The sequence below is a fragment of the Medicago sativa genome, chromosome 8 (assembly GCF_051527215.1).
Source record: "Medicago sativa cultivar Bolivia chromosome 8, Bolivia_mono, whole genome shotgun sequence".
Taxonomy (NCBI): Eukaryota; Viridiplantae; Streptophyta; class Magnoliopsida; order Fabales; family Fabaceae; genus Medicago; species Medicago sativa.
The window spans coordinates 65,977,799-65,994,410 of NC_140756.1; the positions used below are offsets into that span (position 1 = coordinate 65,977,799).

At 33.1% G+C, this 16,612-nt stretch overlaps 3 protein-coding genes across 7 annotated transcripts; 1 reads left to right on the forward strand and 2 right to left on the reverse strand.

The window, feature by feature from the left end:
* Positions 1–1,313: 1,313 nt before the first annotated feature.
* Positions 1,314–5,086, reverse strand: LOC146900619 (F-box protein At4g35733-like). 5 transcript variants are annotated; one of them, XM_085739520.1, is made up of 5 exons: positions 4,836–5,086; positions 4,662–4,733; positions 4,343–4,406; positions 2,231–3,451; positions 1,314–1,715 (listed from the first exon to the last, which is right to left on the reverse strand). In XM_085739520.1, the coding sequence occupies exon 4, from the start codon at positions 3,400–3,402 to the stop codon at positions 2,266–2,268; it is 1,137 nt and encodes a 378-aa protein (XP_085595646.1). In that variant the 5' UTR covers positions 3,403–3,451; positions 4,343–4,406; positions 4,662–4,733; positions 4,836–5,086; the 3' UTR covers positions 1,314–1,715; positions 2,231–2,265. The 5 variants fall into 5 exon arrangements, with proteins under 5 accessions (XP_085595646.1, XP_085595645.1, XP_085595649.1 ...); XM_085739519.1 differs by lacking the exon at positions 4,343–4,406; XM_085739523.1 differs by lacking the exon at positions 4,343–4,406 and having other exon boundaries at positions 1,314–1,742.
* A 1,486-nt stretch (positions 5,087–6,572) lies between these two features.
* On the reverse strand, positions 6,573–9,218 carry LOC146900620 (outer envelope protein). The gene is made up of 5 exons (XM_085739524.1): positions 9,091–9,218; positions 8,847–8,908; positions 8,575–8,751; positions 7,981–8,179; positions 6,573–6,979 (listed from the first exon to the last, which is right to left on the reverse strand). Exons 2-5 carry the CDS (start codon positions 8,903–8,905, stop codon positions 6,791–6,793), a joined length of 624 nt encoding a protein of 207 aa, XP_085595650.1. The 5' UTR covers positions 8,906–8,908; positions 9,091–9,218; the 3' UTR covers positions 6,573–6,790.
* A 2,016-nt stretch (positions 9,219–11,234) lies between these two features.
* Positions 11,235–14,627, forward strand: LOC146900621 (protein FAR1-RELATED SEQUENCE 5-like). The gene is made up of 2 exons (XM_085739525.1): positions 11,235–12,613; positions 13,048–14,627. Exons 1-2 carry the CDS (start codon positions 11,731–11,733, stop codon positions 14,565–14,567), a joined length of 2,403 nt encoding a protein of 800 aa, XP_085595651.1. The 5' UTR covers positions 11,235–11,730; the 3' UTR covers positions 14,568–14,627.
* The last annotated feature ends 1,985 nt before the right edge of the window (positions 14,628–16,612 follow it).

Here is a 16,612-nt window from a genome sequence, read left to right on the forward strand (position 1 = left end):
ATAAATATTGACAACGACAATGTATGCACTGATCATCATTTATTACATGGTTAACACAGTGCAATACATGATTAATTATGTTTTGTAGACGGTTAATGTATGCTTTGAACATTTGTTTTCAAAACTGGAATTCTGCTACTCTGAACTATATTTTACAATGATCAAATACATTAATAAACACTTGATCAAATAATTCTTTCTATGGAACTTTGTCAAGTCTAAAACATTATGTTTTTATGCTCTATGAAGTGTGCAAAGTTTGAAAAGTGAAGGATGATATTGATAAGATGAATATGGCAACACCAACCAAATATGGAAGCAAGTTTCAATTAGCAAAAATATATTTGCCTTACATGTTTGGAGTTACCATAAGCCTGGAGAAAGAATGATGCCTTCAATTTGGAGAAATTTGCATACAATTTTTTCTTTCCACCAAAATCAGTTATCAATAAACTCTTCATACAAATGTATACACAGCAAGAATATAGTAGAAATGTATTATCATACATGGATTGCATTCTTTGAGTTTAGAAACAGTGATATAATTGCATAAACATTCTATATGAGCTGCAACTCAGATTCTGTTTCAGTCATGAATATTCTATATGATTAAACCAATTGACAAAAACTGTTGCAATGTGTGACCATCCAGAGTAATAATCAAACCCAATTTTATGTAGCATAAAAAATCATTAAAAATTCAGAAAATAGAAATACAACGTTTAATGTTTTTTGGTGAACCAAAATCGTGAAAAGGTTTTTTTGCCCACCCCTACTCTTTATATTATGTGTTTGGTTCATGATTTGGGGTATCTCGTGGAGCATTTTGAATGAATATATTGTGGTTTTCATTTGTGCTCTTTTCTAGCATGTTGGAAATTAGAATGAATGATTACTAATTACAAACCTAGGTGCTAAACTATAACCCTTTACCATACTTCTATAGGATTGACCAACATTATTTAGCGGTTATAGTGTAACTGAACTTCGATCCCTTAAACAATGTCTCGTATTTGAACCTTGTGGATGAAAAAAGTGTGGTTAAGAGGGGAGACCTGAGACCGCGTTAATAGAGGTCGATCAGTTGGACTTTCCAACAAATACTAATTATTGACAAAGTTGGTTGATACTTCACATTAATAACACGGTTAAAATGAAGATTTTTTAAGTTTGAAAATTTCAATGGAATATGGTGCTTATAATTATATCAGAATCACAAACTTCTTTCTGTCGATTAGTTTGTCTCATGCTTGATTTTATCATTCATTTAATAATTTAGCAAACAAAACTACTCAAATATGGCCAAACAGAAGTGGTGTTGAATGTTAATCTTAGTGAAAATGATTTCTAAGTTTGTCTTAACATTGATTGGTATAATGTATATGACCTTTTCACAAGTAAACCTATAAAAAAAACCATTGTGCCCTGATCAGTTCCCTTAATTATTATTCCTTTTCACCAAGGAATAATAATTACATACATTGACAACAAATTCTCAGCTGAAAATAAATCATGACAGAAGCAAGCTGGACAGTAACAAGAAAACATGTAGAAGATGTCCTTCTGATGTACAAAGTCTTTCATCCTCAAAACTACACAGTTTAATTTAACTCACTGTATACTAGCCGCGAAACAAAAATAACATAGCAAATAGTAGTCTCTACATTCTGCACTTCTTTATGGAGAGGCGTTCTTCTTCATCTAGACGCTCTTAACTGTTGGAATGATGAAGCACATCAGTACTGATACAGGATTCGTAAAATATCCAATTATCGAAAGGCATAAATAATGAAAAATATCATTTTGATACAGGTTAATTATGTTTAGTAGATGATTAATGAATATCATGTATATGTGAGCGCAATGATTTTTTTAACACAACACTATTCATTTCTTCATTACATGGTTAACACAGTTAAAATATAATTAATTATGTTCAACGGATGATTAATGAATATAACAAACAAGGTATTGCAACTAATTAACCATCCATTGAAGACAATTAACCAAATACTTATACTGCATTACACATAATGCCCAATAACCATCTACTGAACGCAATGAATCATATAGTTGAACTGTGCTAACCATGTAATAAAATTCACATGTCTTTATGGATAGTATATAGTTGTATATTGTCAATAAACTGTGTGTCAAAACAAAACAAAGCAACCGATAAAACCACATTGCCAAGACAGATAAAAAGATGGGAAGAGAAATCCAAATGTACCTTTAAAACTCCATTGCTAGACCTGTTAATGTCCTCTAACATCTCATCCAACGTGAATGAGACCACAAAGTCTTGTCAATGCAAGGATCAAAATCAACGGTAATGATTATATTATCATCCAAGCTGTACATACGAGCATTAAAAGTATCCTTAAAGTAGATGCAATTCCCTTGATATCCAATTAATTCTTTAGCAGAAACTGAGAAATTACAACTGCTGCTTAAAATGAAGGCTCTATCTCTCAAGTTTTTCACATCAACCCATTTCCCCCATTCTTCATCCAACATATAAACTTTGAAACACTCCACAACCGCGTCCCGATCATGGCGTCTTCCAACATTGTTCCCTCTCATGTTTTCACCTTCATAGTATCTATCAACAACATAAAGATTCCCACAAGATTCCACCAAATGTTTCTTGTTTCCAAACCCACACAAAGGAGGTGAAAATTGTATCAACTTCAAAGAAGAAATATTAATCCATGAAATAGTTCCCCATTTATCAGTAACATAAAACTGACCCTTGAATACAATGACATCATCATAGTAGAAATTGTTTTCATCCACAAGTTTCCATTTTGTGTCTCCATATTTCATGAATCCTAATTTACCTTCCTGAAAGATACAACAAGCTACACAATCCCCAACATTAATCCAAGGAGAGTTAGGATAGGACACAACTTTGCTCACAAAACTTGATGAGTATGGTGTCTTTTGAAATGAATATGACTTGCATAGCTCAATGACCCTATAATTCAACAAGTTCCATATAATTGGAGAACTGTTGTTACTGTCAAGAGGATATGATAATTTGCAGTCGGAGATAGGACTCAACAAACTCTTCAAAGGATTATTCTTTGATTCTTCCACTTTGATCAACCAACCTTTGGTATAAGAAGGTGCTAAAGGTGGTAAATTGAAGTTGGAACTTGCATTAGTTGGTTCAATAAGATAAATAGTTGATTGATAGAGGTAATTGTATAGGGAGACAGGGATGGTGCGAGGTATTTGTAAAGGAAAAGAAGGAGAATTTGGAAGAGAGGGAGGAATGGAAGAATGAAATAGTTCACAAACACTGCGAAATCTGAGAATATCTATGTGATTATCAAGATACTTCCCTATCTTGGACCATAGCTCTTTGGGGAGATGAGACCAATCTACTTTTTCATCCATGGCTGACAGTTCAAAGATTTGTGTTTTTTTTTTTGTATGTCAAAAATACCTGTGAATTTACAAGAAGGTGACTGAAAAAATAAGTATAATAGAAATGGAAAAAAAAAACAGAGAAGGAAGAATAGAACCATTTTGATATGTTAGTTGGTTGTGTTTCCATCATAGGTTCTTTCTTAGGAACAGTTGACTTTAAATGTCTTCTAAGTGGTAATATAATTGTCTTCCCTTAACAATAAACCAGATTCAAACTTGAGCGTTGTTTAGAGGAATAGTCTTTTTTTTCTATTAATGAATTAGAAAGTGGTATTTTTGGTGTTGGAAATGTTGAAATTCAAAAGAATATGCTAAGGGTGTGTTTGCGAGTTGAAACTTTAAAATATCAAAATATAAACTTAGTCTCGCCAAAAACCAACTTGCAAACACACCCTAAAAGTAATACATGAAAACATATATTAGTCCTAAATCCTCACTGCGTTTGAATTATCAAAACCTCTTGAATAGAAAACTGCAGAAAAAATGGTTGTGGTTGCAGTAAAAAAATTTGTGGACATGTTAAAAACTTTATGAAACAAGATGTAGTAATGATTTCAGAATTTTGAGATACTTATCATTCTTCAATGTAGTTTTATAAATGGATTTCTATTAGCATGTTTGGTTCAAAGTTTTGATTGCCAAACTCACATTCCAATGCCAATTTGAACGTGAAATTGAGACATGCGTTTTTAACGTGGTTTTCACTTTTCCAAACAGACACTAACTCAACAATTATTATTGGAAAATTCGAGTGTCACATAGATTAAAGACAGGGCCACTAAAGTTTATAAAGAGTGACCCCGTCATTTTACAAGCCAGGTTTTGTAAGGATGAATTTGACCCAATATAAAAAATAAAAAAATAAAAAACTTATTATGGTATCGGAGTCCGGTTTCGGGTCACCCACCATACATACACGCACCAAGCTCAACAATGTTGTGCACGAGGGGATCGATTGGAAAAATCAAGTACTGCAAATAATTGGTCATCATTTAAAGGATATATATTAAGGATTAATTACACATGAATAGAAAACAAGTGGACAACAAGCTGCATAAACTAAAGATAACGCCCTACTAAATCTATCTATTTTGTAAGGACGAGTTAGACCCAATATAAAAAAATTAATAATTATCATTAAAGTTTTTTCTTTTATTATAGGGAATGCTACAACATATGAACTACAAAAACAAAACAAAAAATGACCAAAGGCGAGGAGGGTATACCTTAATTGGATGATCTAGTAACAATGAACATTAGAATTTCACCATGCGAGACAGTAGATATACAGACACGACCTGCAAAGTGTGTGATTGAAACATAATAAGTTCAACATTGAGATTTGAGATACCCCAATTTGGAGAGTGAAAAAAATGAAACATTTGCAACAATATACGTACCTGTAATCAGTGGTGGCACAAGCAAGAAAGGTTGATCGGATACGGCGGGATGCCCCCAGTCGGGGACAGACGTAGGGTAATGACTGATGATGGCGGAAGGACAAAGGGAATAGAATTGAAGAAGAGGAATATAGATGATGAAGAGAAAAGAAAAGAAAAAAGAAAGTGTTATGAAAATATAGATGATGAAGTGAAAGAGAGAAAGGTGAGAGAAAGAATATTTGATATTTATCCAATTATTTTACAAATGCACCTAATTTATAGGGAGATATAAGAGTATGAAAATATGTTAGTAGGTCAAATGTTTGGTCCAATGATTAATGAGCATCTACCATAATATATTCATAACAAAAAGAAGTTTAATTGCACTTTTAACCATCTAAATTTTACAATTGTGGTATTTTGACCCTTAGAATTTAAAATGAGTGATTTTGACTCATTAATTTTACGCGTTTTGCATTTATTAGTCTCGTGCGCGTTTTGACCACAAAAAAAAAATACTGATGTGGCTAAATGTGGCATCTTAATCTCATGTGCTCGTCAGCATAAAAATTAAAATGAGTGATTTTGACTCCTTAATCTTACGCGTTTTGTATTTATTAGTCTCAAGCACATTTTGACCCAAAAGTAAATACCGATGTGGCTAAACGTGGCATCTCAATCTCATGTGGGGATGTTCAAAACCGAACCAATCTAAAAGAAAAACCGCCAACCGAACCAATCCAAATCGAAACCGCAAAAAACCGCATTTGGTTCGGATGTATTCGGAACATTTTTTTACTCAACCACATGGTTTGGTTCAGTTTGTGGTTTTTGATTTTACCAACCAAACCAAACCAAACTACAATATAAGAAAAAACACTAATTAAATATATATCATCTAGACTAAACCAATACTCATAGAAATTCAATGGAAACTTTAATAAAATGACATATTTTTTTTCTCTCTTCAAGTTTCTTCTTTGTTTTTTCTATAAAAAAATGTATTTATGTGCTACTTGAACTCTTAGAGAATGATTAAATTTTAGTATTTTGTATTTCTTACAAAATAAGATTATTTTTTGTCAACGTTTTAATTTGGTCTATGTAGTTGGGAATATTGTTGGATGGAAATGAAATTGTAATGTTGGATGAAATTTAAAACATTGTTGAAAATATGTTGTGTTTTACCTTTTTAATTTGATTTTAACGTTGAAAACAAAAAATATTACTGTATAAAAAAACCCACCAACCAATCCAATCCAAAATGTATTGGATTGATTTGGTTTGGTTCAGATTCACACTCTAACTTGTTTCAGCCTTGATTCATGATTAGTTGAGAAATTTTTGTCAATACATAAAATTATTATTCCATACTGCTCAATCATTACTTGATAATGGTTTTCCTGATAAAAAAAAAAAAGAAAAGAAAAGATTGATTTAGATTTTTCTAGTTTGGATGTGTTAAAACAAGTTTAAGTGTCATCCAAATGTTGGCTTAATCATCCACCTGATAATGTATTGTTTTGTAAATATAATGGTTCTTATGCAATGTCATGTTTTACGGTTTCTCAACTGCAAACCAGACTATTATGTTTGCTTTGGTAAAACATTGTTGGAGAGTAATTGTTTTACCAATGTTTCTTTTGTTTCTTTATGCTAATTGCTTCAATGTTCACATCAAGTCACTTGTATAATCATGATTTCAAACAAAACTGATATATCTAACTCTTTATAAACAAAGTTAAACACAGCGCGGAAATAAAGAATCCACTCCATTCGAAGTACTCATGCTACTAACTCGTTACCACTTGCCATGAGATTGTAAATGGTAAGGGAACAGCAAAATGATCATAAATGAATTGCATCTATCAGAGTATGTAACAAAACAACATAAAAACAAAGTTTACAGATAAAAGATATCAGAGAAATAATTTACAAAAGGGAATAGAAGGCAACAATGTGATATATTTATATTAGGATTTTGATGAACTAATGTGTTCCCGCATTACTTTGGCAGATTCATGCGCAAAGTATCTTTGCCTAAGCATCACATATGGATACCCAACAAATGATAAAACATGGGCAGGCTTTGAGAAAGAAACTATTTCATACCAAACTTGATTGTTTTCATCAATCTCGACTGAAAAGCGTTCTTCTCCGGCCTGTTGCAAAAAGATAACAAATCTGAAGTGATCAGGGTACAATGTTTTTCAATAGCTTGTTTGCGAAAATGTCAAATACAAGATACTAAGTAAGAGTAAGACAAACTCAGAAATCATTTGCATAAAGATGGACATATTAGCACACATAAAAGAAACTCCTAAATGCATGATAAAATCGAGCAAAGAAATTGTACAAGTTATACCAGAAATCAAGGAGCCCTGCAATTTGCTGTTAAGAACTTTTGAGAATGAAAGAAAAGCAACTTCCTTAAATCCTTGCAAGTAAACAGTATCTAAAGCATTTTTAAAAGCAAAATAGGGATTGCTGTGTAGTGTGGATAATGCTAGTAACAATTTATTAAGTTAATCTTGAAGATCACAACAAATTTTTTTATTCTGATAAAATAATGTAAGCATCACATTCCACAAGAATGACCTTGATGAATGAAAACTTGTTAGAAATTGAAGTTTTTCAATCTAAAAGAAATCTGGAAAAGAGCTATAGTTAAGCACCGATATTTTAATTACTTGTTATTCCTATTCCTAGTTTTCAATATGTTGGAAAGGAGCATGGATTGAACACATATATACACTCATTAAAAATGCTAAACAAGGAATCTCTCCACCTATAAAATTTGTGAAGGAGTTGATTCAGGTTTCAGAAGACGGGTGATTTCAAAAAATATAATAAGTTCATATAAAAAACACACATATATGCAAGTATTAATAGCGCATATTAAATTTCTAAAGACAACTCATTTAATTACTTCAAATGATTTGGTTTATAGTTCTTCTCTCTCTATATATGTGTGTGTGTGTGCGCGCGCGCGCACCCTTAACTATTGAACTATTCTTAATTCTATCTTGTCTTGTGTGCTCCCTCATTACACACAGTTGGCATATTTAAACTCATCAAATCACGACATATCTTCAAATTTTCAATCAGACACAAACTAAGAAGAGTAAAAGAAAATCAGCAAGATGAGAGAAAAAGCAGTAACCAGTAAGTGACCCTGAAGAGTTCCACTTCCAAAACCAAAGGAGGCCACACGATTTTTGGCAGTTCTAGTTTCATTTACATACACAACCTGAAGTGGCATCATAAGCCAGGGAAGGAACTCCTTAACACAAATACAGAACTTTTCTCCTTGTTGGACTGGTGTTTTCGGATCAACAAACGCCCAATTCAATCCAAAATGCCTGTGAAATTTTTCCCATAAAACTATTTAAATACACATTAAAACAATGAAAATAAAAATTTTCTAAAATGAGTTTGGTTTCTATGTGACAATATAAGGATACATGCATCAATCAACCTTTAAATTTTAACAGCATAGAATCAAGATACACTTCAAATTAAACCAATTCTGATTACACATTTATTTGCTCTATAGCCTCAAAGGTGTGTACTTAAAAGCAGCAGTATTGAGAAACATGATGCATAAACATTTCTTGTATATGCTGAGAAGTTCAATTTGATAGTAACTAAGCACTAACAAACTAGTAAACTAATTACATTTTTAATGAGAAGTAGTACGATGCATAAACATTTCTTGCATATGCTGAAGTTCAAATTGATATGCAACGAAACATACCTCCAACTTTGGAGAGCACTCTTGCTCTTTTCAAAAGTCTCAACACCGGAACCCATCAGAACTCGCGCGTTATTGAGTAAAAAACCATCTTTCGATAACCCTTTATCGTCTTTAAGGGAAGACAAGGATTTAGCAGAAGCTCCTTTGTATTTATCATCGTAATTCAAAGTACCCGACCTGGTAAATAAAGAATCAGACAGAACCATAGAAAATCATGAACTTCGAAAATGAGTTCCAAATGTTGAATGAATCATGTGTATGCTATTACTTACTTGTTTATGCAATTTTTTTGGTCTTGGGTAGTGGGACGAACCCAGCTCAAGAAAAACATTCTCTGTGACGCATTTTCACAAACATGTTACGGGTTTTACAATAACAAGGAAGAAATTAACTTTAGAAGATAATATATATATTATACAAAGTAAAATAAGAAAGAGAAGATAATGTTTTGTAAATTGGAAATGCTAATTATGCTTTGAATAAAGTGTTTGGAACTTTGGAGTATTAGAGATATACCGGTTGTTGTATTTGGCAACGATGATATTATGATAATTTTGTGTCTATGAGAACGTGTTTGATTCTACTGAACCACATTCATATTTCATATTCATATTTATATTTATCGTTTATTATAGACATAGCCCTACATAAAAGACCCTTTACAATTTTGGTCCCTCTATTATTTATTTATTTATTTTATTTTATTTATACAAATATTAGAGTACATCATAAAAATTGTGTCACATGAAAATATGAAAGGACAAATATAAGGGCAAGTGATTTGAGGATTTAATTGGATTGTCTTATCAATAAAATTCTCAAATGAGTTATTATATCTAAACTCCCTAGTAGGCAAGAAAGAAGTAGGATCACTATAAGCTGCTGAAGCCAGAACTAAGTTGATAAAAAAAATCTGGTTAATATAGCTAAATCATCTTGAAGCAGACTCTGCAAACTCTAAATAAAACAAGTATTTTTGAGTTGTCATGCTATCATCCTATGTTCATATTCTCTTATGAGGTCAACTACAATGTGTTTAATTCATTGTTATGTTATGCATTTTTCTCTTGTCTTATTTGTTCGTTTAGTCTTTGTTACATACTTCCTTCGATTACATTTATAAGCAAAAATGAACTTTTAGGTTATTGAATAACTAATGTATGTAGTCTGTATATAGATCGAATACATTAGATATTTAATGGATCTAAAAAATTATTTTTTGACCAGAGAGTATGTGTTTTATCCATTGGGTATTAGCATTATTCCTTGTGTGTTATTTCTTTTCTATTTACTTTATTTTGATTCATATTAAGACAAAAAAATAAAATAAAATAAAAATTCCACTTGAAGCCTTTTAGGAATAATCAGTTCAATATTCCCAAATAATCATCGTCTTAGATTTGCACATTCAGATAAATTCAAAGACTCTTACAAAACATGAACCATTTCATAAATTTGTTTTGATTTTTCAAAGAACCTAAAATTGTCTTCTTTGGATGTTGTAGCTAACAAGATATATCACTTAAAGGTTTTCGTTTTAAGGCGTTGGTCTGTCATTAGATCATCTCTTGAGGCTTGGGCTATTGGGAAGCCTTTGTTTCATGACAAGAATATAATATTTATTATTGAAAGGTGTCTCATACTTAAATAAAGTACGATTTTAATGTCATGATGAGATTGGTTCAATTTAGAATCTTAAGGAAAACCTATAATTAGGATGAGATGATGATATAGATTGACAAGTCTTGAATAGCACCGGCGAGAGCCGAGAGAGAATTTAGATGCGAGAGAGTGGTTGTGAGAGATAGAGTGGGAACTGAAGAGGTGAGAAGAGGAGAGAAGACCGAAAAAGAGAAGTTCACTTTTGAATTTAACGATGAAAGGCAAAGATGATTAGTAGTCACAATTTCGACGATAATGTTTTCCAGTGAGGTGAGAAAATAATCTCAACTTCTAGGTTTTTGATTCTTAACAATTCTTTAACCTTCTTAATTTCAAATTCAGGTCGTGGTATTGAGGTTGATTTAAGGGGCAAAAGTTATTATGCATAAGGATTTCCTTATGCATGGTGCATAAGCAAATCAGAACCGTTAGATCAAGGACAGGTGTTATAATCTGGTGCTTCAGCTCAAACATATCACAACCGTCCGATATTGCACACGTGTTCTAATCTTGAGCTTCAGATGCCACAGTGTTTCGTCCCTAACAAGATCGCTTTTCTCACCGTTTCCGTCGCCGGCGCCGGTTCACGATCACGATTCTCACCGTTTCTTGCCGTTCCGACGTGATTCTTAGCCTTGCTCGCTTCTCCGACGTTATTTTCAGCCTTCTCTCCGACGTGATTCACCCTTGATTCGTGCGATTCAGAAATTCATCTTGATTCATCTTGATTCGTGTGATTCAGAAATTCATCGCCGGCACCTCGATTCTCACCGTTTCTCGCTGCTGCAACTTGATTCTTCTCCGACGTGATTCTCACATTTCTCTCCGACGTGTTTCTCACCTTCCTTCGACGTTATTCACTCCGACGTATTTCTCCGGCGAGTTATTCATTTATATGATTCAGTCTGTTAATTCGATGCAATCTGTGATATGAATCGTTGAAAATTATTGTTGATTATATAAAATTACTGTTGAATCATTGAATTGAAAATTGATGCTTTAAAATTGAAGTTAAGGATCATTGAATTGAAAACTGATGATATAAAAGTGATGCTATAAAACTGAAGTAAACTGAATCATTGCAAATTATTGTTGTAGTAAGAATTTTACTTGATTGAATCATTGCAATGATTGAATCATTGCAATATGTGATATTTTAGTTCAGTTGATTACATCAGTTAATTTGATTCAATCTGTGATGTTTTTAACTCAATGTGAATATTCAACTGTGATTTTTTAACTCAATGCTATAAAACTGATGATTGAATCATTTAAAATAACTGTTGGAGTATGAGTGTTAGGGATAATTTGATAGCAATTTAGCTTATTACTCACCAAAACCATTTCCACAGGCCAATGGTTTTGGATTACAACTCACCAAAACCATATCCACAGGCCAATGGTTTTAGCATAGTTTTTTAGAGTTTTTCAGTAGTTTCAATTTATCATATCTAATGGTTTTTTTGTTCTTAATAGTGTTTGTTGCTGTTTTCAATGGATTTGATATTAACTTCATCTGAGAGTGGACAATTGACGGTTGAAAATTCAGTTATTGATGCGGATAGTTCTCAATGTTACTCATTTAGTGATAAAGAATCATGGAAGTCTTTGGTCTTTAAATCTATAAAAGAGATTGAAGATTTTTATTTTAATTATGCATATAACACTGGATTCTCTGTTAGGAGTATGTTGAAGTCCAAGAACAATTCACAAAATAAGAAATCGGATAAGGTACATTATGTGCGTTATGTTTGTAACAAAGAAGGTTTCAAGAAGGGAAGTCTGCTTAATCCTAAAAACAGGCCAACATGTGACAGTCCAGTTCTTGTTGAGTATGAGAAAGCTAAAGAAAAACCAGAGGAAAGGGTTGGTTGTAAAGCTGGAATATATTTGAAGTTGGATGAAGCGTTGAATGTCTATAAGATATATAAGTGGGAAGTTGATCACTGTCATCCATTACATAAACCAGAGCATTTGTGCTACTTGAGATCATTTCGAGAAGTAAATGAAGTTCAAGGACAACTTGCTTTAATAAATTCTAAAGCTGGAATGTCGATGAGAACATCTTATGAAGTGATGGGTCAAGGAGTTGGAGGCACGGAGAATCTTCCTTTTCGATTTTCGGACTTAAAGAACTATCTAATGACAACTCGTCAAAAGGAGATGGTGGCTGGTGAAGCAACTGTTATTCAAAAATTCTTTAGAAATGAAGCTCTCTCGAAACCAGGTTTTTACTATGATATCCAAGTTGATGCTGCAGAAGACATAGCCAGTATTTTTTGGGCAGATGGAATTATGCAACAAGATTATGCTCTATTTGGTGATGTTGTCAGTTTTGATACAACTTACCGAACAAACAATAAATATCGGCCATTAGGTTAGTATTTTGTACTTCTCACAGTTTTTAATTCTTATATTCTTGAAATTTGAATGAATGTTCTGGTTTAGAATTGAAGGTTCTGGTATATGTGTGTTAATTTGGCTCTTGTGTGTGTTTAGAATTGAATGTTTATATTGATTGAAGGTTTAGAATTTAATGTTCTGGTTTATGGGTGATCCTATCTTGCCTTGGAATTTATGCTCTGTACAGCCATGGAAAGATCATATGTGTTTTTTTATCGATGATAAATAGCTCTGTCTGTGTTTGCGAGTTTAGACATCTCGCTTGAGAAGTTGTGCTATGTCCAGCTATGCAAAGATCATAGGTGTTTTTTTACAGTTGTTAAATAAATAGCTTTTTCTATTTACACAGCACAATGGTTTTATATTTTTTAAATATGTTGTATTTTGTTCTGATTTGGTTCATTTCAGCTGCCTTTCTTGGTTTTGACAATCATCGTAAGAGTGTGTTATTTGGTGCTGCGCTACTGTATGATGAGACATCAGCTACTTTTGATTGGTTGTTTACAACTTTTTTGAAGTGTATGTCCAATAAGAAACCTCAAACCATATACACAGACCAGGCTGGTGCGTTGTTGAAGTCAATTCCGAATGTTTTTCAAGGTGTTTTTCATGGTCTTTGCTCATGGCACATGGGAGAGAATGCAAAGAAAAATCTCGGCTCTCGTGCAAACAGTGCATTTTTCGATGAGTTAACTAATTTGGTTTCAAATGTCGAAGATGAATCAGATTTCGACTACAATTGGGATCAGATGATGAAAAACTGTTTTAATGGAAGGCCTACTTCGGACTTTAAGTGGCTTGTTCAAACTCATTCAAATCGTATGCATTGGTCTTCAGTTTGGGTGAGGTCACATTTTACAGCTGGTTTGAAAACGACACAGTTAAGTGAGTCTTTCAATGCTTTTCTTCGTGGATTTTTGCAGCCAGACCATTCACTTGTTCGATTCTTTAGTCATTTCAACATTATGGTTCAGAGAATGAGGGATAATCATGCTGAGTTGGACTTTAAGGCTGCAAACACTAGAACAAAAAATAATTATCCCAACAGTCAGCTTATGCGGTCCGTAGTAAACAAGTATACACCATCTTGCTTTTCATTTATTCACAGTCAGTATGACCTTTCCTTCAAATACTATTATGAGGAGGACACAACAAAAGGGTCAGAATTGAACAAGTTCTTCAAAGTTTTCACAATTGAGAAGGTTGATTATAATTACGATGATGTTGATAATGATAATGAGAGGGTTTCGAATGTTGATGTTTTGGATGCAGAATTTGAAGAAAACCTTTCCCCAAGGTTTGAAGATCATAATCGACTTGATGAAAGGGTTGTCACAGTCGACATTGGGAGCAAAAGTTTTACTTGTTCATGTCGTATGTTTGAGAACCGGGGTTTCTTATGTCGACATGTTTTCAAGATTTTGGAGGTCTTAGGTGGTCATGTGCAATATCATTTTTTGAAGACTATACCTGCACAATATGTTTTAAAGCGGTGGACTAGAGATGTGCGTCCGTCTGTCGATAAGCTGAAATCCACCATGAATGTTGGCACTAAAGACACCACTGAAGCGCAACGATATCAACAAATTTGTGCTGTTACAGTTCAGCTTTCTACACGTGTTTGCGCAGATGCGGAGGCATCTGAAATATTTCTCAACGGTGTTCTTGAGGCAGGGAAAAAGGCAGAGGAGTTTCTTATTTCTAAAGGTATTCATACAGATCGATCATCCGTTACGCCTTCTAAGTCTTCAAAAGCAGTTGCTGTCTGTGAACCATCTGTTGGGACTGCACCAAAGTTCAAAGAAAGACCAAATCCAATTAGGTCAAAGAAGCGACTTAAAAGTGATTATGAAAAAGCTAGAGCAAGACAGAAATTCCTTATAGCTCGGAAGAAGCAAAAGAAAGATGATGAGGCTTTAACAAATTAAGCGGGCACTGATTGTTTTTTATGTTATAAGTTAGGAAAGATGATGATGCTTTAACTAAAAAAGCGGTCACTTATGTTATATGTGATAAGTTTGTACTAGATTTCATATCAAATTCTTGATTGTTATGCATTGGTTTGAATATTATCTTCTGGAAACTATACATTTTCACATTTTTTGGTTTTAACGCATTTATTACTATATTTTGGTACAAAACCATTAGACTGTTAATTTGGTTTCATATAGTACACTTTCAAAACCATTAAACTATAATTATGGTTTAGTTAAGATTTTCAATTACTGAGTTAAGTGGATAAATTACTGAGTTTTGCAATTTGCTTCAATCTATTCAAGTGATAAAATTAATATTAAATGATGTCAATTCTGATGTAATGCGCGGTGACAATATTACTATATTTTTGAAATTGAAACCACTCATTGAATTGAAAACTGATGCTATAAAACTGAAGTAAACTGAATCATTGCAAATTATTGTTGTAGTAAGAATTTTACTTGATTGAATCATTGCAATGATTGAATCATTGCAATATGTGATATTTTAGTTCAGTTGTTTACATCAGTTGATTACATCGGTTAATTTGATTCAATCTGTGATGTTTTTAACTCAATGTGAATATTCAACTGTGATTTTTTAACCTAATGATTGAATCATTTAAAATAACTGTTGGAGTATGAGTGTTAGGGATAATTTGATAGCAATTTAGCTTATTACTCACCAAAACCATTTCCACAGGCCAATGGTTTTGGAGTACAACTCACCAAAACCATATGCACAAGCCAATGGTTTTAGCATAGTTTTTCAGAGTTTTTCAGTAGTTTCAATTTATCATATCTAATGGTTTTTTTGTTCTTAATAGTGTTTGTTGCTGTTTTCAATGGATTTGATATCAAAGTCATAATAAAACAAGGCATTTTTAAACAATGTAGGCATTATTGGAAAAAACATACTAATATTATAGTTCCAAACATTACAAACCATACTAACATTATAAATCCAAACATAACAAAATTAAAAATACTTATACAGAAATATTATGAAAACATAAATATGATTACTAATAAATACTAAGATTACTTTTTTCTTCATCCATAGAACGCCCTGATTTTTGTCCAGCAATCCAACACTTTCTCTCTCCATACCACAAGTTGATTGTACTTCTGCTCCCATTGCTCAACCGCATTCTGCAACGTTGTGTGTAATTCAGTTCCAGCCATAATCCTCCCTGCCAGCTGCGAGTGATGAACCCTTGATGCCTCAAATTCTGTCCCGATCAATATCCCTTTTTCTTTTTCTTCTGCAAGTGCCTTCTCCAATACTTCGATTCGAGTATCAGAGGCATGCTTTTGCAATGATAGTTCTGTCATTGCTTTTTCAGCAGCGACAAAATCATCATTGAGCACCTTCCATTGTCGTTCGAACACAGCAAGTTCCTGTCTTGCGATGTTTGCATTTAGGGTATCAGTTTCAATGATTGGTAAACCTGCAGCGAACATGTTTTGCAACTGAAGACATGAACAGACTAATCCTGAATGAACAGGATTGAGGAGGTGTCTTAGTGGACGGATTTGGCTTAAAAGTTGGGATAATTGGTTTCTAATATTGGCATCGGAATAGATTGCTTCAAATGTGTTGTTTACGATGATTTCTCTTACTTCATTTGCAAGATTTGTTGCCGTTGCGATGTCTCCGTTTACAGCAACTGGAGCGGAATTTGCAGTAGTGACGTCTGACATTTTTTGTTTTGGAAATGTAAGTGACACAAGACCTTATTATGGTACTAATTCTGAAACATTCTCTAAAGCAACCTCATTATATATAGTAATATGTTAATCCTTATGTTTCAACTTCCCATCCTAAGCAGTTTAATAACCATACTAGGCAGTTTCATTTAGTTTCAACTTCCCTACAAAACCATAGTTAACTCCTTTATTTAAATTAATTGCATTTTTCAACTGTCCATGACTCTGACTCTTCCATTCTAACCGTTATTATACCTTTTCCCGTATTTATCTTGGTGGGGCGTGGA

Excerpts from the sequence above, each read along its gene's own strand:
- LOC146900619 (XM_085739519.1), bottom strand. The coding sequence starts at position 3,402 with ATGGATGAAAAAGTAGATTGGTCTCATCTCCCCAAAGAGCTATGGTCC.
- LOC146900620 (XM_085739524.1), bottom strand. The coding sequence starts at position 8,905 with ATGTTTTTCTTGAGCTGGGTTCGTCCCACTACCCAAGACCAAAAAAAT. Across the intron at positions 8,180-8,574 it reads AGTGCTCTCCAAAGTTGGAG|GCATTTTGGATTGAATTGGG; the intron begins GTATGTTTCGTT and ends AAAATTTCACAG. Across the intron at positions 6,980-7,980 it reads CTCTTCAGGGTCACTTACTG|GCCGGAGAAGAACGCTTTTC; the intron begins GTTACTGCTTTT and ends TTTTTGCAACAG.
- LOC146900621 (XM_085739525.1), top strand. The coding sequence starts at position 11,731 with ATGGATTTGATATTAACTTCATCTGAGAGTGGACAATTGACGGTTGAA. Across the intron at positions 12,614-13,047 it reads CAATAAATATCGGCCATTAG|CTGCCTTTCTTGGTTTTGAC; the intron begins GTTAGTATTTTG and ends GGTTCATTTCAG.